Genomic DNA, 21,787 nt, shown 5'->3' on the forward strand with positions numbered 1-21,787 from the left:
CCACTCTGTCAAGGCCTTTCACTTGATAGGTTTAAATGTGGTCACCCCTCATTCTTCTGAATTCCAGTGAATACAGGCCCAGAGACATCAAATCCTCTTCATATGACAAGCCATTCAAACCTGGAAACATTTTCATGAACCTCCTTTGAACCCTCCCCAGTTTTAGCACATCATTTCCAAGATAAGGGGAAATACTCCAAGTGAGGCTTCACCAGTGCTTCATAAAGTTTCAACATTACATCCTTGCTTTTACATTCTATTCTTCTTGAAATGAATGCTAATATCACATTTGCCTTCCTCACCACAGACTCAACCTGCAAATTAACCTTGATGGAATCCTGCACAAGGACTTGCAAGTTTCCTTGCTCTTCAATTTTTTTGTATTGTGTCTCCATTTAGAAAATAGTCAACCCTTTCATTTCTGCTACCAAAGTGCATGGCCATATACTTCCCAACACTGTATTCCATCTGCTACTTCTTTGCCCATTCTCCTAAACTGGCTAAGTCTTTCTGTAGTCTATTTCCTTAGAACTACCTATGTTCGTATCGTCTGCAAACTTTGCAACAAAGACATCAATTCCATCATCCAAATCATTGACATATAATGTAAAAAGAATCAGTCGCAACACACCCTGTGGAACACCACTTGTCACTGGCAGCTAACCAGAAAAGGCTCCCTTTAACCCCACTCTGCCTCCTGTGGTCAGCCAGTGCTTTATCCATGCTAGAATTTTTCCTGTAATACGATGGGTTCATAGCTTGTTAAGCAGCCTCATGTTTGGCACCTTGTCATAGGCCTTCAGAAAATCCAAATACATCGACCAATTCTCCTATGTCTATCATGCTTGTTATTTCTTTAAAACAACTTGATTTATCTGCTGTAATGTACCAAATTACATGCATTAACACATTTGTAACGAAATACTTACCTTACAAATGCAAAATAATTTCCTTGCTTTTCATATTTAAAGCTCATTGTTTCAAGGAGCAATTTATTTTAAAGCTATACATTCCAAACTTAGTACCTCATCAAATAATGCTGTCAATTTATTTGGGGAACATTAGCCTACACCCTTTGTCCACTGACTGTTATTTTCGAAATATTCAACAAGATTTGTTAAGACCCATAATACTTTGCACACAGAATGATGTTATTCATTTCAGATTCAGATTCAGTTTATTGTCATTTAGAAACCACAAATGCAATGCAGTTAAAAAATGAGACAACGTTCCCCCAGAATGATATCATAAAAGCATATGACAAAACAGACTACACCAGAAAATCCACATAATGTTTGGCAATCCCCAATCCAGAGTCCAGAGAGGCTGCTGCGTATTAATATCGCGCTACCATCTTAGCGTGTTCCCTGGAAAGGAGCTCCAAATCCACCAGACAAAACAAGACCAAAAACTAAAGCTACAAGACCTGCACAAAACCACATAGTTACAACATATAGTTACAACAGTGCAAACAATAGCATAATTGATTAAAAAACAGACCATGGGCTCAGTAAAAATAGTCCAAAGATGTTAAAGAACTATAAGTTCAAAAGAAATCACTACACAGTTTCCACAAGTCCCCAGGGTCCCAACAGACTCGCCATCCCACACCGGCGGCGCCCACGGCACCGCCCGACTCAGCCTCGCAGACGCAGCACACACCAAAAGCGACCTGACCACAGCGGACTCCAAGTCCGGCGACCACCCCCTCCGGCACAGCTTCTCCAAGCACCATCTTCTGCCGAGCGTATTAAGACGGCCCCGCCAACGGCCATCGGCAACGCGATCCCGAGGACTGGGGGCCTGTTCTTCCCAGCAGAGTCCCAGACCTCACAGCAGTAACAGCAACGGAGAAGGTCTTCCTGGAATTTCCTGATGTTCCTCTGTGCTCCCACGTCCGTTTTCAATCGATTATGATTGTGCATGGCACCCCACTTCACAAATAACAGATAATCAGTTCCGGAATGGCGGCTGCAAGCTGAGTCGCGCTGCCATCTTGGTTCAATCTTACTGTGTTCATACTGGCTTTCTGAATGTTACATATTTGTCTCAAAACACCTGCCCTTTCTCCAAAACTGTATCCAGCCATTTCTAAACAAATGTAAAACTGTCTCCAATTAGCCCAAGCATTTCAACCCTACATTGTCAATTAAGTGATGTCACAATTAGTCTGAATAGCATCAATATAACTTGATATTACTAATGCCCTTCTCTTGAATTTTGCCTAGATTTTTCCTTGGCACTTATCACTGATTTTAGGAGTGCCCAAGTCCATTTTCTTTTCAACTTTCCAGTTGGGCTACATAAAACATTTCTTCTGAAATTTTCATGTAACATTTCTCTCTAAAGAAATGTATAATATGTTTCCCTATAAGTTGGAAGTTTATTTAGATTTGCTCTTACCCATACCTCCTCCATTTCCCCATCTTCCCTCACTCCATTTTTCCACAATTATATAGCGATAAGGTTTCCCTTGTCCTTACCTACTACCCCACAAGCCTCAGTATCCAGCATATCATTCTCTGGAACATCTGCCATCTCCTGCAGGATCCTACAACTAAGCACATCTTTCCCTCCTTACCCCCGAACTCCTACTCTCCAGAGGGATCGCTATGTGACTCCCTTGTCCATTTAAATTTCAAAGTAACATTTATTATCAGAGTACATACGTCACCACATACAGCCCTGAGATTTTTTCTTATGGACATACTGAGCAAATCTATAAAACAGTAACTGTAAACAGGATATGTAAACTGTAAACAAACTTTACAAATGCAGATAATAAATAAATAGCAATACATAATGAGCTTGAAGTAACAAGTTAAAAGAGTCCTTAACTGAGTGTAGTTCTCCTCTTTGTTCAAGAACCTTTTTGGTTGAGGGGTAGTAACTGTTGTTGAACCTGGTGATGTGAGTCCTGAGGCACTTGTCCCTTCTACCTGATGGCAGCAGCAAGAAAAGAGCATTGCCAGGGTCCCTCCCAATTGATCTTCCTCTTGAGACTTATCCTTACAAGTGTGATAAGATCAAGAATCCGGGATGGTCTGTTGCCTCCCTGGTGCTAGGGTCCACGATATCTCAGATCGAGTTCTCAGTATTCTCAAGAGGGAGGGAGGGTGAGCAGCCGGATGTCGTGGTCCATGTAGGGACCAATGTTGTGGGTAGGAAGAGTGAGGAGGTCCTGGAAGATGAGTTTAGGGAGTTAGGCACCAAGTTAAAGGACAGGACCTCCAGGATAGCAATCTCAGAATTGCTACCAGTGCCACGTGCAGGTGGGTTTAGAAATAGTAAGATAGTACTGATCAACACGTGGCTGAAGACATGGTGCAGGTGGGAGGGCTTCAGATTTATAGATAATTCGGCAGTTTTCCAGGGAGGGTGGGACCTGTTCTTGTGGGACGGTTTACATCTGAACTGGAGGGGGACAAATATTCTTGCAGGTAGGTTTGCGACAGTGGTTCCAGTGGATTTAAACTAGATACAAGGGGGGAGGGGAACCAGAGTGTAGGAACAGATGTATGGGAGAAGGAGGAAAAAGAAGATAGTAAAGATGTTTGCACCGTTAGTGATACACAGAGAGTAAGAGGTGTAGAGTTTCTTAAATGCATCTATTTTAATACTAGGAGCTTTGTAAGAAAGGTGGATGAGCTTAGAGCTGGATTGATACCTGGAAATATGATGTTGTAGCTATTAGTGAAACATGGTTGCAGGAGGGGTGTAATTGGCAACTAAATATTCCTGGGTTTCGTTGCTTCAGGTGTGATAGAATCGGAGGGACAAGAGGTGTTGCATTGCTTGTCAGAGAAAATATTACAGCGGTGCTCTGGCAGGATAGATTAGCGGGCTCGTCTAGGGAGACTATTTGGGTGGAATTGAGGAATGGGAAAGGTGTAGTAACACTTATATGGGTGTATTATAGACCACCTAATGGGGAGTGAGAATTGGAGGAGCGAATTTGTAAGGAGATGGCAGATATGTGTAGTAAGCACAAGGTTGTGATTGTGGGAGATTTTAATATTCCACACATGGACAGGGAAGCCCATTCTGTAAAAGGGCTGGATGGTTTGGAGTTTGTAAAATGTGTGCAGGATAGTTTTTTGCAGCAATACATGGAGGTACCAACTAGAGAAGGGGCAGTGTTGGATCTCCTGTTAGGGAATGAGATACGGAAGTAGGGAATCAGGTGATGGAAGTATGTGTTGGGGAGCACTTCGGGTCCAGTGATCACAATGCCAATAATTTCAATATAATTATGGAGAAGATAGGACTAGGCCCAGGGTTGAGATTTTTGATTGGAAAAGGCTAACTTTGAGGAAATGCAAAAGGATTTAGAAGGAGTGGATTGGGACAATTTATTTTATGGGAAGGAAGTAATAGAGAAATGGAGGTTATTTAAAGGTGAAATTTTGAGGATACGGAATCTTCATGTTCCTGTTAGGTTGAAAGGAAAGTTTAAAAGTTTGAGAGAGCCATGGGATATTGGAAACTTGGTTCGGTAAAAGAGAGAGATCTATAAAAAATATAGGCATCATGGAGTAAATGAGGTGCTCGAGGAATATTAGGATTGTAAAAAGAATCTTAAGAAAGAAATTTGGAAAGCTAAAAGAAGATACAAGGTTGCTTTGGCAAGTAAGGTGAAAATAAATCCAAAGGGTTTCTACAGTTATATTAATAGCAAAAGGATAGTGAGGGATAAAATTGGTCCCTTAGAGAATCAGAGTGGACAGCTATGTGTGGAGCCAAAAGAGGTGGGGGAGATTTTGAACAATTTCTTTTCTTTGGTTTTCACTAAGGAGAAGGATATTGAATTATGTAAGGTAAGGGAAACAAGTAGGGAAGTTATGGAAACTATGATGATTAAAGAGGAAGAAGTACTGGCGCTTTTAAGGAACATAAAAGTGGATAAATCTCCGGGTCCTGACAGGATATTCCCTAAGACCTTGAGAGAAGTTAGTGTAGAAATAGCAGGGGCTCTGACAGGAATATTTCAAAGGTCATTAGAAATGGGGATGGTGCCAGAGGATTGGTGTATTGCTCATGTTTTTCCATTGTTTAAAAAGGTTCTAAGAGTCAACCTAGCAATTATAGGCCTGTAAGTTTGACATCAGTGGTGGGTAAATTAATGGAACGTATTCTTAGAGATGGTATATATAATTATCTGGATAAACAGGGTCTGATTAGGAACAGTCAACATGGATTTGTGCATGGAAGGTCATGTTTGACAAATCTTACTGAATTTTTTGAAGAGGTTACGAGGAAAGTTGACGAGGGTAAGGCAGTGGATGTTGTCTATATGGACTTCAGTAAGGCCTTTGACAAGGTTCCACATGGTAGGTTAGTTAGGAAGGTTCAATCGTTAGGTATTAATATTGAAGTAGTAAAATGGATTCAATAGTGGCTGGATGGGAGATGCCAGAGAGTCGTGGTGGATAACTGTTTGTCAGGTTGGAGGCTGGTGACTAGTGGTGTGACTCAGGGATCTGTACTGGGTCCAATGTTGTTTGTCATATACATTAATGATCTAGATGATGGAGTGGTAAATTGGATTAGTAAGTATGCTGATGATCCTAAGATAAGTGACGATGTGGATAATGAAGTAGGTTTTCAAAGTTTGCAGAGAGGCCAGTTAGAAGAGTAGACTGAAAGATGACAGATGGAGTTTAATGCTGATAAGTGTAAGGTGCTACATTTTGGTAGGGCTAATCAAAATAGGACATACATGGTAAATGGTAGGGCATTGAAGAATGCAGTAGAACAGAGTGATCTGGGAATAATGGTGCATAGTTCCCTGAAGGTGGAATCTCATGTGGATAGGGTGGTGAAGAAAGTTTTTGGTATGTTGGCCTTTATAAATCAGAGCATTGAGTACAGGAGTTGGGATGTAATGTTAAAATTGTACAAGGCATTGGTAAGGCCAAATTTGGAGTATTGTGTACAGTTCTGGTCACCTAATTATAGGAAAGATGTCAACAAAATAGAGAGAGTACAGAGAAGATTTACTAGAATGTTACCTGGGTTTTAGCACCTAAGTTGCTGAGAAAGGTTGAACAAGTTAGGTCTTTATTCTTTGGAGTGTAGAAAGTTGAGGGGGGACTTGATAGAGGTATTTCAAATTATGAGGGGGATAGAGTTGACATGGAAAGGCTTTTTCCATTGAGAGTAGGGGAGATTCAAATAAGAGGACATGAGTTGAGAGTTAAGGGGCAAAAGTTTAGGGGTAACACAAGGGGGAACTTCTTTAATCAGAGAGTGGTAGCTGTGTAGAACGAGCTTCCAGTAGAAGTGGTAGAGGCAGGTTCGGTATTGTCATTTAAAGTAAAATTGGATAGGTATATGGACAGGAAAGGAATGGAGGGTTAAGGGCTGAGTGCGGGCCAGTGGGACTAGGTGAGAGTAAGCATTCGGCACGGACTATAAGGGTTGAGATGGCCTGTTTCTGTCCTGTAATTGTTATATGGTTACTGTACCTATACCGCCTCCCTCACCAGCATTCAAAGCCCAAAATGTCCTTCCCGGTGAGGTGATACTTCACATATGAGTCTGTAGGAATTATCTGTTATATCTGGTACTCACAATGTGACTTCCACTGCATTGGTGAGGCCGATACGGAGTGGAAGATTGCTTTGTCAGCACCTTCGCTCCATTTGTTGCAAGAGGCAAGATCTCCCAGAGGTACCCATTTCAGTTAATCTTCCCATTCCCATTCTGACATGCCTGTCCGTGGCTTCCTCTACTGCTATGATGGAGTCATACTGAGGAAGAAGGAGCAAGACCTCATTCCATGTAGGTAGCCTCCAAACTGAAGGCATGAACATCGATTTCTCTAATTTTTGGTAATTTTAACCTCCTCCCTTCTTACTCCTTCTCCTCCCACACATTTATTTTGGCTTCTCTCCCCTTCCTTTCCAGTTCTGACAAAGGGTCTGATCTGAAACATTGGCTCTTTATTTCTCTCCATAGATGCTGCCTGGCTAGCTGAGTTCCTGGCATTTTCTGTGTATTAATTTTTCATTCATTTGCTGATTATTGCCACAGGATTTGCTCTGTGAATCAAACCAGATCAGCTCTTCCCCAGACATTTCTACAGTGCCCATTTCACAGTCTCGCAGGGCTAAGTCACTGGACAGGAGAACGAGTGAATCGACAGTGACGGTAACAATATTCACTATCAAAATACTGGGTTATTACGTAATGGGGAAAGATGGGCAAAATGCAAGAACATCTGTGATGATGGTGAGCACGGAGAACAAGAGGGGAGAAAATGTGAACTGAAGGAAGAACGCGGCTGTGGGAATGGAGTGGTAACCAATCAAAGAATACAGATTTGTTTTAACATGACTCGTGCTTGTTTGGTGTATGGTTTTCACTTGTAAGCTGCCACCTCATTTTAATCATGGATGTTGCAGTTTCCTCTTACTTACAATTTTTAATTGTTTAAGTTGCTGACTGTCTTTTATCTCTTGTTATTGAGGCCATGAGACATTTTATTTTCAATCTTCCATTTCCCATTTTCAGCCAGACCTGCTGAATTTTAAGAAAGGTTGGATGACAAAACTCTCTGCAGATGGCAAGGTGAGAAACTAAAATTGTCATACATTTCCTCCTCTCATGATGCAAATCTGAATTTCTGTAAAGTCATGGTGAATCTTTTATTTGCACATCTCTTTCCTGTTCTATCTCATCATCATTTTCTGTCCCTTTGGGCAAAAGTTCATGATTTCATTAGTGAAGATATTTCTTCCCATAACACTGCAATAGTTAACTCCCTGTTCTAAAACTCTGTCTAGTTCCACCAGGTATCGGTCCCAACAAGAGCTGTATGTATTTCAGTGGAATCACCTCCCTCTTATCTTAATCTCTGGGAAGTCCAACCCAATTGATGTCCCAACCCATTCTCTCTGATAAGATAATTGTCTTGTTCCAGAAATCAGGCTAGTAATTCTTTTTTGAATCCTAATGAATCTAAATGTTTAGCTCATTTAGTGTGGAAGGACTTAGGAGTGTGGTAAAACAGAGGGATCTGGAAATACAGATCCATAATATCTTGAAAATGGTGATGTATTGGTGCGCTCAGTGGGTGGTAGAATGAGCTGCCGGTTTAAGTGGCGGATGCAGTCCTAATTGCAATATTTAACAGAAGTCAAGATGGCGCTAGCGACCAGTGCAGTTAATGTTTGTATCTGTTTCTGGTTACTTTTTTTTAATTGCTATTTTGGGAGTTTTTGATCAGTGTGAACAAATGACACAGTGCTCAACTGAACTGAAGTGAACTAAACTGAATGTTCCTAGACTGTTTCAAGAACTTTTCGGTTTGATGTTTAATATCCTGTGTGTTATTCACTCTTTTTTCACTGTTTGCATGATTTATTCTTTTTTTTCCCCGCATTGGGTGTTTGATGTTTTCTTTGAACAAGTTCCATGTGTTTTCTTTGTTTTGTGCTGTTGGCAGAAAGATGAATATTGGGTTTATACTGCATACATACCTTGATAGTATGTGTACTTTGAATCTTTTAAATCTTTGAAGTTTGGATGGGTCCTTAGATGATAGGAATATGAAGGATTGTGTTCTGGTGTGGGTAAATTGGACTAGGCAAAAAAAAAAACATGTTGGCATGGGCTGGATCAGTTGTAGGGTCTGTTCTGTGCCTCAGTGCTCTATGACTCTGACTCTAATATTGTCAGGTTCCTCACTGTTGCAGTACCTTCTATATGCAACTACTAGGTGTTATTATTTTCTGATGTGTAAACAGATAAAAACAAACTTTAATGTCTCAGCCCCTTCTTTATCATGTGCCTCTACTTGCTAAGAGTAACATGTAATTCATTCATATTTTTCCCATGAGAGCTCACATAAATATTTAAAATCTTTTTTTCTAGTTTTTTTTGCAACTTTTTTCTCTCTTTCCTACAGATTTACTAGTTTGTTATTTACAGATGATTTCAAAATTCAATGTCTTTTCCTCAACACACACAATGTGTCACATTGTCTTTTTCTTTTAATTTACTTCAAAAATTCTGAAGGGCAGTGGGAAGTAGATGATGAAATTAGAGGGATAATGAGCTTGGTGTAGGTGTGTGCTGGATATTGGCATGAACACATGCTAGAAACATCATCAAATTAACTCATCTCAGTGAAGCACTTTTAAACTTGTTCTTATTCACCTTTTGAGAACTGGTACTGTTGCATTTTTCAACCCTGTTTAGTCTGTACAAACATTGATATGAAATCATAAAGTGAAAGCTGTTTGCCTTCAGTGGTTACAGACAGGCAAATGCCTGTGGCCACTTTCACATTCAATACCATGTGATAGAAATAAGTGTCTTGTGCTTCTGCATATGTGAAAGACAGATAGAAAGACCTAATAGGAAAGTTTCAGGAACATGCTCTGTTTTCTTACAGTGGAAGAAGCATTGGTTTGTTCTCAGTAACAAGGTTCTAAAGTATTACCGTGATTCTGCGGCAGAGGAGGTAAGTGTCATGGTATTTACCTTGCAGACTGGACAGAGTTTGCGGGAAGACAGTGATAGCGTATGCCTTGTATTGTGAATTTTTGTTTCAAATTCTTTCATTGACTTCCTTTCTAGATAGCCAACAATCTAACCTTCTGACTAAGTGTTGACATACAAGCATAATATTCAACTAGAGTATAAGGCACACTTGTAGGTCTGAACAATTTACTTCAGTTACTCCCAGATGAGTATTACAGCAGGTTGTCAATAGACTGACTTTAGGCTAAATTGTTCCTCATTAATCCATACACACCAAGCCCAATTGAAGCTCTCTTTTCAATACATCAGCTGAAATCCATTAGTCACACAGCCTATGGACCAAATCAAGGATTTGTAATCTGTTAGACCCAAATTCAGGGATGATGCAGAGTCTTATTTGGTGGGCAAAGTTATGTCTCATCACCAGTGAGACTATTTGGCATGGATTTGTGTGGGACAAGGCGAGTCTCACATGCCTGATGGACTCTTTTCAGGAAGTGACATAACCAGTTAATAAAGGTAGAGCAGTGGATGTGGTGTATATAGATTTTAGTAAGACATTCAACAAGGTTCCCCATGGTAGGCTCATTAACTTAGAATGAGGCTTGCTCACTGAAGCAGAGGGAAGTAGTAGATGGAGCATACTGGAGGTCCATGACCAGTGGCGTTCTGTGGGGATCTGCTCTGGGACCCCTACTATTTGTGATTTTTATAAATTACTTGGATGAGGACATGGAAGTATGGATTAGTAAGTTTGCAGATGACGTGAATGTTGGTGGTGTTGTGGATGGTGTAGAAGGTTGTTGTAGCATACACGTGACATTAATAGGATGCAGAGCTAGCCTGAGAAGTGGCAGATGGAATTCAATCTGCATAAGTGTGATGATTTACTTTGGAAGGTTAAATGTGAAGGCAGAGTACGATGTTAATGGCAGTATTTTTAGCAGTGTAGAGAAACAAAGGGATTTTGGGTTTCAGTTCATAGATCTCTCAAAGTTGCCACACAGATTGGTAGGCTGGTTAAGAAGCTGCATGGTGTGGTGGCCTTCATTAGTCGAAAACAAGTTCAGGAGCTTTATAAAACTCTGGGTAGATCACACTTGGAGTATTGTGTTAAGTTCTAGTCATCTCAGTAGGAATAATGTGGAAGCTCTAGAGAGGGAACAGAGAAGATTTACCAGGTTGCTGCTTGGATTAGAGAATATATCTTATAAGGAATGGTTGAGTAAACTAGGGCTGTTCTGTGGAGTGAAGGAGGATAAGAGGCGACACAATAGAGGTGCATAAAGTGATAAATGTCATAGATTGATGGACAGACAGCACCTTTTCCCAGGGTGTCACTGACTAATATGAGAGGACAAGGTGATGGGAGAAGTATGGGGGTGCTGCGGGTCAAGTAAGATTTTTACACAGTATTAAGTGTGTGGAATTTGCCTTAAATTTTTAAAATATAATGGCTATACTGCTAGATCCAGCTCAAACTGAATCAGAAAATTTGTGACAATGAGACGGCATACTGAGAGCAGGTTGTGCAGCTTATAAAATGGTACAACAAACAACTACTTGAGTCTCAACATGGAGGTGATTGTGGACTTCAGGAAAGTGCAGGCTAACAACTCCTAACTGCACATAAAAGGGTCGTCTGTGGAGAGAGTTAGGAGCACCAGGGTGTCCACAGAAGAGACAGTCTCACCCGCTTTCTCAACCCACTTAATTAGTCTAGAAAGCACAGTGGCATCTCTGCTTCCAGAGGAGATAAAGATGAACATAGCTCACCATCCCCAATTTTAACAGGAACATCATTGAGAGTGTCCTGATCTGCTGCATCACCGCCTGTTAAGGGAATTACAAGACCCTACAAAGTCTTGTGAAGACGGCTGTGAGGATCCCTTCCACCCACCTAAGATATTTATCAGGAGCACTACTACACAAGCCTTTAGCATTACTGAGGATCTCTCCCATCCATCCCATGGTCTTTTTCACCCCTACCATCAGGCAGGAGGTACTGTACCATTAGGACAAGGACTGGTAGGGTGAAAAAACAGCTTTTTACTCCCAGGTTGTGAGACTACTGAACTCCCTGCCGCCACCCAGGTCTCACCACTTATGAAGTGCCAGTAGTGTTATTCTGTTTACTTTTTGATTTGTTTCATAAATGCACCTTATGCTAAATGTCAATCATCTTGAACATATTTTATTTGTTGTTATTTGTGGTAGTATTACTTTATGTTGTGTGTGAGTTATTTATACTGTGTTTTGTATAGAGCATAGAGTAACTGAAAAAGAACATTACATTGGAAGAACAGGCCCTTCTGCCCACAACGTTGTGCCAGTGCAATTCAATTAGTAATCAAATGGGCAACCTAACTACTTCCTTCTGCCCTCAATATATCGATATCCTTCCATTTCTCTCATATTCATGTGTTTATCTAAACATCTCTTAAAATTCTCCAATGCTTCTACCTCTACCACCATTCCAGGCAGTACATTCTAGGCACCCACCACTCCCTGTGTTTAAAAAAAAACTACTTGCCTCTCATCTCCTTTTAAGTTATCCCCTCTCCTTAAATTCATGCCCTCTAGTATGAAGCTTTTTAATCCTGTTAAAAAGATATTGTCTGTCTACTCTATCTATGCCTCTCATAATCTTATAAACCTCTATCAGATCTCCTCTCAGCCTCTTCTGCTCCAGAGAAAACAACTCAAGTTTATCCAACCTCTACCTATAGCAGATACCTCCTAATCCAGGGAGCTTCCTGGTAAACCTCTCCTACACCCTCTCCACAACCTGAACATCCTTCTTATAATGGGGGCGACCAGAACTGTACACAATATTCCAGATGCGGCCTAACTAGAGTTTTATAAAGCTGCAACATAACTTGCTGACTTTTGAACTCCTTGCCTCTGCTAAAAAACGCAAGCATGCCATGTGCTGTCTTAACCATCTTACCAACCTGTGTCACCACTTTCAGGGAGCTATTAACTTGGACTCCAAGATCCCTTTTGCTTATCGACACTGTTAAGAGCCTTGTCCTTAACAGAGTATTGTCTCTTTACATTTGAGCTATCAAGGTGCAACACTTCACATTTGGCCAGGTTAAACTCCATCTGCCATTTTTATGCCCATATCTACAACTGATCTATATCCCACTGTATTCTTTGTCAGTCTTCTTTGCTATCCACAACACCATTAATCTTCATATCATCTGCAAATTTACTAACCCACCCATCTGAATTTTCATCCAGCAAATTAATATACATCACAAACAGCAGAGGTCCTAGTACTCTCTATCATCTATAGGCAAGCCAGTTCTGAATCTGGATTCCATGCATCTTCATCTTCTGGATGAACTTCCCCTAAGGGACCTTGTCAAATGCCTTACTAAAATCCACGTGAACAATATCCATGGCTCTACCTTCATCAATTACCCTCATCAACTTCTCAAATAACTCAAATCAAGTTAGTAAGACACAATTTTCCTCACACAAAACAATGTTCACTCTGCCAAATTAGGCCATGGTTCTCCTAATGCTCATAAAATCTATCCATAATAATTCTCTCCATTGACTTAGCTACCACTGACGGGTGACCCGCTGTCTGTAATTTCCAGGATTAACCTTGGTTCCCTTTCTTAAATAATAGAACCTCACCTGTGGCTAGAGAGGACAAAATGATATTGGTCAAATTCCTAGCAATCTCTTCTCTTGCCTCTCTCAACATCCTGGGGTATATCCCATCAGGCCCTGGAAACTTATCCACCTCAATACTCTTTAAGAGACCGAACAGAACTCTCCGTTGCTTCAAAATGCTCTAGCGTATTAATATGCTTGGCCCTGATCTCCCTATTCTCCATCTTCTTCTCCTTGGTAAATTCTGATGTAAAGTATTAATTAAGGACCTGACAAAAACCCTCTGTATCCAAGCAAATGATCCCCCTTTATCCTTAAGTGGTCACAGAAATGTGCAGAACAGAAACAGGCCTTTTGGTCCATCTAATCCATGCCAAACCATTTAAATTGCCCAGTCCCATCAACCTGCACCCAGACCATAGCCCTCCATACCCCTATCAAAGGTTCAAAGTTTTGCTTTATTGTCAAAGTATGCATATATCACGCAACTTCGCTATTTGTGCACTCCATTTATCCATTAATACAGAAAGACCATGGGTGTTGATGAAAGAAAATACGTATCAACTCCTTCCCCCCTAAACCGGCAGAAAAAGAAAAGAAACAAAACTCGAGACCCCCTCACTCACAGCACTAGCATCCACAAAAACAATCAACGATCCTCTTCACATAACAATCCCCAACTCTCTCACTCGCAGAAAAGAACAGTGACAATAACACCAAAACCCCAAATCACTATACCATTATGTACCTATTCGAACTTCTAAATGTTGAAATTGAGCTCACATGCACCATTTGCGCTGGCAGCTTATTCCACACAATCACAAAATTCTGAGTGAATAAGTTTCCTTTCATGTTCCGTTAAACTTTTCACCTTTCAGCCTTAACCTTAGACCTCTAGTTGTAACCACACCCAACCTCAGCAGTAAAAGCCTGCTTGCATTTATCTTATCTATATCTCTCAGTTTTGTATACATCTATCAAATCTTCTCTTAGTCCTCTATGTTACAAGGAATGAAGTCCTAACCTATTTAATCTTACCTTATAATAACAGTAGTAAACCAATAGTAACAGGGATAAAGATAGACAGACATACTTTATTGATCCCGAGGGAAATTGGGTTTCATTACATCCGCACCAAGAATAGTGAAGAAATATAGCAATATAAACCCATAAATAATTAAATAATAATAAGTTAATCATGCCAAGTGGAAATAAGTCCAGAACCAGCCTATTGGCTCAGGGTGTCTGACACTCCGAGGGAGGAGTTGTAAAGTTTGATGGCCACAGGCAGTAATGACTTCCTATGACATTCAATGTTGCATCTTGGTGGAATGAGTCTCTGGCTGAATGTACACCTGTGCCTAACCAGTACATTATGGAGTGGATGGGAGCCATTGTCCAAGATGGCATGCAACTTGGACAGCATCCTCTTTTCAGACACCACCGTCAGAGGGTCCAGTTCCACCCCCACAACATCACTGGCCTTACGAATGAGTTTGTTGATTCTGTTGGTGTCTGTTACCCTCAGCCTGCTGCCCCAGCACACAACAGCAAACATGATAGTACTGGCCACCACAGACTCGTAGAACATCCTCAGCATCGTCCGGCAGATGTTAAAGGACCTCAGTCTCCTCAGGAAATAGAGACGATTCTGCCCCTTCTTGTAGACAGCCTCAGTGTTTTTTGATCAGTCCAGTTTATTGTCAATTCATATCCCCAGGTATTTGTAATCCTCCACTATGTCCACACTAACCCCTTGGATGGAAACAGGGGAGCAAGGTAGGGAGACAGAATCTGCAAAGGTGTAATAATAACAGGGTTGTTGTGGAAGGAGATTTTAGTTTCCCAAATATTGATTGGCATTTCCCTAGAGTGAGAGGTTTAGATGGGGTGTAGTTTCTTAGGTGTGTTCAGGAAGGTTCCTTGACACAATATAAGCTTACAAGAGGAGAGGCTGTACTTGATCTGGTATTGGGAAATGAACCTGGTCAGGTGTCAGATCCCTCAGTGGGAGAGCATTTTGGAGATGGTGATTACAATTCTAACTCCTTTTATCATAACATTGGAGGGGGATAGGAACAGACAAGTTAGAGAAACACTTAATTGGAGTAAGGGGAAATATGAGACTATCAGGCAGGAACTTGGAAGCATAAATTGGAAACAGATGTTCTCCGGGTAACGTATGGAAGAAATGTGGCAAATGTTCAGGGAATATTTGCATCAGATTCTGCACAGATATGTTCCAATGAGACAGGGAAAGGATGGTAGCATACAGGAACCATGATGTACAAAGGCTGTTGTAAATCTAGTCAAGAAGAAAAGAAGAGCTTAGAAAGATTCAAAAAAACTAGGTAATGATAGAGATCTGGAAGATTATAAGGCTAGCAGGAAGGAGCTTAAGGATGAAATTAGAAGAGCCAGAAGGGGCCATGAAAAGGCTTTGGAGGGTAGGATTGAGGAAAACCCCAAGGCGGAGGATAAGACATGAGAGAATAGGACTGATCAAGTGTGATAGTAGAAAAGTGTGTATGGAAACAGAGGAGATGGCAGAGGTACTTAATGAATACTTTGCTTCAGTATTCACTATGGAAAAGGATCTTGGCGATTTTCGGGATGACTTGCAGGGCTCTGAAAAGCTTGAGCATGTTGGATGGACCAGGACTGGACGGGATGTACCTCAGGCTACGGTGGGAAGTGAGGGAGGAGATTGCTGAGCCTCTGGCAATGATCTTTGCATCATCAATGAGGACGGGAGAGGTTCCATAGGATTGGAGGGCTGCAGATGTTGTTCCCTTATTCAAGAAAGGGAGTAGGGATATCCCAGGAAATTATAGACCAGTGACTCTTACTTTGGTTACGCACCAGCAGCAGTAGATATGAAATTGAGTCGGGTTTTTATAAATAAACAAAGAAATTAATTAACCTCTACTCAAAAACATCCAGAAGTAAACATTGACTAACTTAAACAGAAGTTAACAGTGTTATGCGTTTGTCGTTATCAAACAGTCAAACTTAGAGATAATTCTTAACAGAGCTTATTCAAGCACAGTCTTAAAGTGGTAGTTTAAAAAGTCCAAGTGATTTATGAAATAATTAAGAGGAGAGACTTCTCGAACCAGCGATAAGCCGAGCCTTGAAGAAAAGACGAAACTGCTGGTGCAGATCCCAGCCGATAAATGCATTTTCTGAAGATCCCGAAGAATAAGATTTCTCAAAGTAACTGACCTTTGGCCAGAGGTGGTCAACACACACCCAAAAGCTTGCAGGGGTTAACCAAAAGTGCATGCCACACTTCACGTCAGTCATTTTGATACACACAGAACACTGATGATTCCTACCCAATTCTTTGGGTTCACACGAAGCTGGTATTTCTTCACTCCCTCTCTCCTTATACAATTACGTAACAACCGACTGTGACTCCCAACAAAACAACTATGCAATTACAGTCTCCCTTTTATACCAGTGGGAACATGCCATCATGTGACATTACCTCACTGCACTATCATGAGACAATTACATCATGCCCATCACAAGAAAATTACATCATGCTCATGGGGCAGTTAACAGTAAGTTAATGGAGAAGTTCCTGAGAGGCAGAATTTATGAACATTTGGAGAGGCATAATATGATGAGGAATACTCAGCATGGCTTTGTCAAAGGCAAGTCGTGCCTTACAATCCTGATTGAATTTTTTGAGGATGTGACTAAACACATTGATGAAGGTAGAGCTGTAGATGTAGTGTGTATGCATTTTAGCAAGGCATTTGATAAGGTACCCCATGCAAGGTATATTGACATAGTAAGGAGGCATGGGATCCAAGGGGACATTGCTTTGTGGATCCAGAACTGGCATGCCCGCAGAAGGCAAAGAATGGTTGCAGACGGGTCATATTCTGCATGGAGGCCAGTGACCAGTGTTATGCCTCAGTGCTCTGTTCTGGAACTCCTACTCTTCGTGATTTTTATAAATGACTTGGATGAGGAAGTGGAGGGATGGTTTAGTAAATTTTCTGATCCAGTTAACCATATTCTCACCCAGATCATTTATATAGATGATAAACAACGGACCCAGCACTGATCCCTGCACACCCATTTATGCATAGTCAGGGAGGCAACCATCTACTTCCACTCTGGTTTCTCTCACAAAGTCAGTGGCTGATCCAATTACTACTTCATCTTGAATGCCAAGCAACTGAACCTTCTTAATTAACCTTCCATCTGGGACCTTGTCAAATGTCTTGCTAGAACCCATGTAGACAATATCCACTGCCTTGCCTCGATCAACTTTCCTAGTAACTTTCTCAAAAATCTCTTAAGATTGGATAAACATGACTTACCATGGCCTACCTATCTCTTATCAGTCCAAGTCTATCCAAATACTCATATATTTCCAGCATCTGCAGATTCTCTCATGGTTGTGTTTTTACTCGTATATTTGGTTCCTTAGTACAACAGCCTATGATTTCCTGGTTTATTTTTAGAGCCTTTCTCAAACAGCAGAACAACAACGAACAGCTTATCCTCCAGTAAAGAAACCTGTCACTAATGATGATTATCTCTGTTAGGGACCTTGCAATTTCTGTACTTGCCTTCCACAGGGTCTGAAGGGTCAGGCCTTGGGGATTTATCCTCCCTAATTTACCTGAAGATAGCCAACATCTTCTCCTTTGTAATCTGTATAGGGTCCATGACTTCGCTGATGCTTTGCCTCACTTCTATAGACTGTGTTCATCTCCTGAGTAAACACAGATGTTAGCATTTAAGGTTCCCCCCCCCCCCATCTATTTTGGCTCCATACATGGATTACCATTCTGATCTTCCAGAGGACCAATATTGCCCTTTACAATCCTTTTGCTTTTAACATATCTGTAGAATCCCCTAGGATTCTCCTTCACCTTGTCTGCTCGGGCAACCTCGTGGCTTCCTTGAATCCTCCTGATTTCTTTCTTAAGTGTTCTTTTGCATTTCTTATACTCCATAAGTACTTCATTTGTTCCTACCTGCCTCTATTGCTATGCACCTCATTTTCTTTTCTTTACAGGGCCTCAATATCTCTCAAAAACCATGATTTCCTAAACCTGTTACCTTTAGCTTTTATTCTGATAGCCAAATGCAAGCTTTGTACTCTGAATGTTTCACTTTTGAATACCTCCCACATCTTTGCCGAAAACAACCTGTCCTAATTCACTTGCCAGATCCTTTCTGATGCCATCAAACCTGGCCTTTCTCCAATTTACAATCTCAACTAGACCTGTTATCCTTTTTCCATATTACTTTTAAGCTAATGGCATTAGGTTCACTAGATGCAACTTCTGTCACCTGCCCTGCTTCATTCCTCAAGTCAAGTCACTTTTTATTGTCATTTTGACCATAACTGCTGGTATAGTACACAGTAAAAACGAGACAATGTTTTTTCAGGACCATGGTGTTACATGACACAGTACAAAAACTAGACTGAACTATGTAAAAAACAACACAGAAAAAAAACTAGACTACAGACCTACCCGGGACTGCATAAAGTGCACAAAACAGTGCAGGCATTACAATAAATAATAAGCAAGACAATAGGGCTTTAAGGTGTCAGTCCAGGCTCTGGTTATTGAGGAGTCTGATAGCTTGGGGGAAGAAACTGTTACATAGTCTGGTTGTGAGAGCCCAAATGCTTCGGTGCCTTTTCCCAGATGGCAGGAGGGAGAGAGATTGTATGAGGGGTGCGTGGGGTTCTTCATAATGCTGTTTGCTTTGCGGATGCAGTGTGTAGTGTAAATGTATGTAATGGTGGGAAGAGAGACCCCGATGATCTTCTCAGCTGATCTCACTATCCGCTGCAGGGTCTTGCGATCCAAGATGGTGCAATTTCGGAACCAGGCAGTGATGCAGCTGCTCAGGATACTCTCAATCCAACCCCTGTAGAATGTGATAAGGTTTGGGGGGTGGGAGATGGACTTCCCTCAGCCTTCGTAGAAAGTAGAGACACTGTTGGGCTTTCTTTGCTATGAAGCTGGTGTTGAGGGACCAGGTGAGATTCTCCGCCAGGTGAACACCAGGAGATAATAGCAGATCAATAGCTTAATAGCAGATCAAGTATCATACACTCTCTCATTGGGACTTATACATACTGATTAAGGAAACTTTTTAACACATTCGACAACCTATCCAAACTAGTCCTTTTACAGTATGGGAGTCATAGTCATTGTGTGGAAAGTTAAAATCACCTACTATAACAACTTCACAAAATGCTGGAGGAATTCAGCAGGTCAGGCAGCATTTATGGAAAAAAGTACAGTCAACATTCTGGGCTAAAACCTTTTGGCAGGTTTTGCCTGAAACATCAACTGTATTTTCTTCCATGAGTGCTGCCTGACTTGCTGAGTTCCTTCAGCATTCCTAAAGCTTGCAGGGAGATTTAGGCCGGTTAGAAGAGTGGGCTGAATGTTGGCAGATGGAGTTTAATGCTGGAAAGTTGAGGTGCTACATTTTGGGAGGAATAATCCAAATAGGTCATACATGGTAAATGGTAGGGCATTGAAGAATGCAGTAGAAGAGAGTGATCTAGGAATAATAGAATATAGAACATAGAATAGTACAAAACATTACAGGCCCTTCGGCCCACAATGTTGTACTGACCCTCAAATCCTGCCTCCCATATAACCCCCCCCCACCTTAAATTCCTCCATATGCCTGTCTAGTAGTCCCTTAAACTTCACTAGTATATCTGCCTTCACCACTGACTCAGGCAGTGCATTCCACGCACCAACCACTCTCTGAGTGAAAAACCTTCCTCTAATATCCCCCTTGAACTTCCCTCCCCTTACCTTAAAGCCATGTCCTCTTGTACTGAGCAGTGGTGCCCTGGAGAAGAGGCACTGGCTGTCCATTCTGTCTATTCCTATTAATATCTTGTACACCTCTATCATGTCTCCTCTCATCCTCCTTCTCTCCAAAGAGTAAAGCCCTAGCTCCCTTAATCTCTGATCATAATCCATACTCTCTAAACCAGGCAGAATCCTGGTAAATTTCCTCTGTACCCTTTCCAATGCTTCCTCATCTTTTCTATAGTGAGGCGACCAGAACTGGACACAGTACTCCAAGTGTGGCCTAACCAGAGTTTTATAGAGCTGCATCATTACATCGCGTCTCTTAAACTCTATCCCTCAATTTATGAAAGCTAACACCCCATAAGCTTTCTTAACTACCCTATCTACCTGTGAGGCAACTTTCAGGGATCTGTGGACATGTACCCCCTCTGCTCCTCCACACTACCAAGTATCCTGCCATTTACTTTGTACTCTGTCTTGGAGTTTGTCCTTCCAAAGTGTACCACCTCACACTTCTCTGGGTTGAACTCCATCTGCCACTTCTCAGCCCACTTCTGCATCCTATCAATCTTCGACAATCCTCTACACTATCTACAAAACCACCAACCTTTGTGTCATCTGCAAACTTGCCAACCCACCCTTCTACCCCCACATCCAGGACGTTAATAAAAATCACGAGAAGTAGGGGTCCCAGAACAGATCCTTGTGACAACCCTCCAATCTGAATGTACTCCCTCCACCACGACCCTCTGCCTTCTGTAGGCAAGTCAATTTTGAATCCACCTGGCCAAACTTCCCTGGATCCCATGCCTTCTGACTTTCTGAATAAGCCTACTGTGTTGAACCTTGTCAGTTGCCTTACGAAAATCCATGTAGATCACATCCACTGCACTGCCCTCATCTATATGCCTGGTCACCTCCTCAAAGAACTCTATCAGGCTTGTTAGGCACAATCTGCCCTTCACAAAGCCATGCTGACTGTCCCTGATCAGACCATGATTTTCTAAATGCCCATAGATCCTAACTCTAAGAATCTTTTCCAACAGCTTTCCCACCACAGACGTAAGGCTCACTGGTCTATAATTACCCGGACTATCCCTACTACCTTTTTTCAACAAGGGGACAACATTCACCTCCCTCCAATCCTCCGGTACCATTCCAGTGGACAACGAGGACATAAAGATCCTAGCCAGAGGTTCAGCAATCTCTTCCCTTGCCTCGTGGAGCAGCCTGGGGAATATTCCATCAGGCCCCGGGGACTTATCCGTCCTAATGTATTTTAACAACTCCAACACCTCCTCTCCCTTAATATCAACATGCTCTGGAACATCAACCTCACTCATATTGTCCTCACCGTCATCAAGTTCCTCCTCTTTGGTGAATACCGAGGAGAAGTATTCATTGAGGACCTCGCTCACTTCCACAGCCTCCAGGCACATCTTCCCACTTTTATCTCTAATCGGTCCTACTTCCACTCCTGTCATCCTTTTGTTCTTCACATAATTGAAGAATGCCTTGGGGTTTTCCTTTACCCTACTCGCCAAGGCCTTCTCATGACCCTTTCTTGCTCTTCTCAGCCTCTTCTTAAGCTCCTTTCTTGCTACCCTATATTGCTGTATAGCCCCATCTAATCCTTGCTTCCTAAACCTCATGTATGCTGCCTTCTTCCACCTGACTAGATTTTCTACTTCACTTGTCACCCATGGTTCCTTCATCCTACCATTTTTTATCTTCCTCACCAGGACAAATTTATCTCTAACATCCTGCAAAAGATCCTTAAACATCGACCATGTGCCTATAGTACATTTCCCTGCAAAAACATCATCCCAATTCACACCTGCAAGTTCTAG

General features: G+C 41.6%; 2 protein-coding genes across 7 annotated transcripts in view; one reads left to right on the forward strand and one right to left on the reverse strand.

Annotated features, from left to right (window-relative positions):
• The window catches only part of LOC132399469 (myosin phosphatase Rho-interacting protein-like), a 324,199-nt gene that overhangs the window by 205,371 nt on the left and 97,041 nt on the right, over positions 1-21,787 (forward strand). For all 6 annotated transcript variants that reach the window (XM_059979858.1, XM_059979857.1, XM_059979859.1 and 3 more), the window contains 3 exons: positions 7,036-7,152; positions 7,516-7,572; positions 9,401-9,469. In XM_059979858.1, the coding sequence (XP_059835841.1) occupies positions 7,036-7,152; positions 7,516-7,572; positions 9,401-9,469 (243 nt within the window). The remainder of the gene's footprint in view (positions 1-7,035; positions 7,153-7,515; positions 7,573-9,400; positions 9,470-21,787) is intronic.
• Positions 1-21,787, reverse strand: part of pld6 (phospholipase D family, member 6) — a 194,752-nt gene that overhangs the window by 11,375 nt on the left and 161,590 nt on the right. The window lies entirely within an intron of this gene.

This window comes from Hypanus sabinus, chromosome 9 (genome assembly GCF_030144855.1).
Source record: "Hypanus sabinus isolate sHypSab1 chromosome 9, sHypSab1.hap1, whole genome shotgun sequence".
NCBI classification, from domain to species: Eukaryota; Metazoa; Chordata; class Chondrichthyes; order Myliobatiformes; family Dasyatidae; genus Hypanus; species Hypanus sabinus.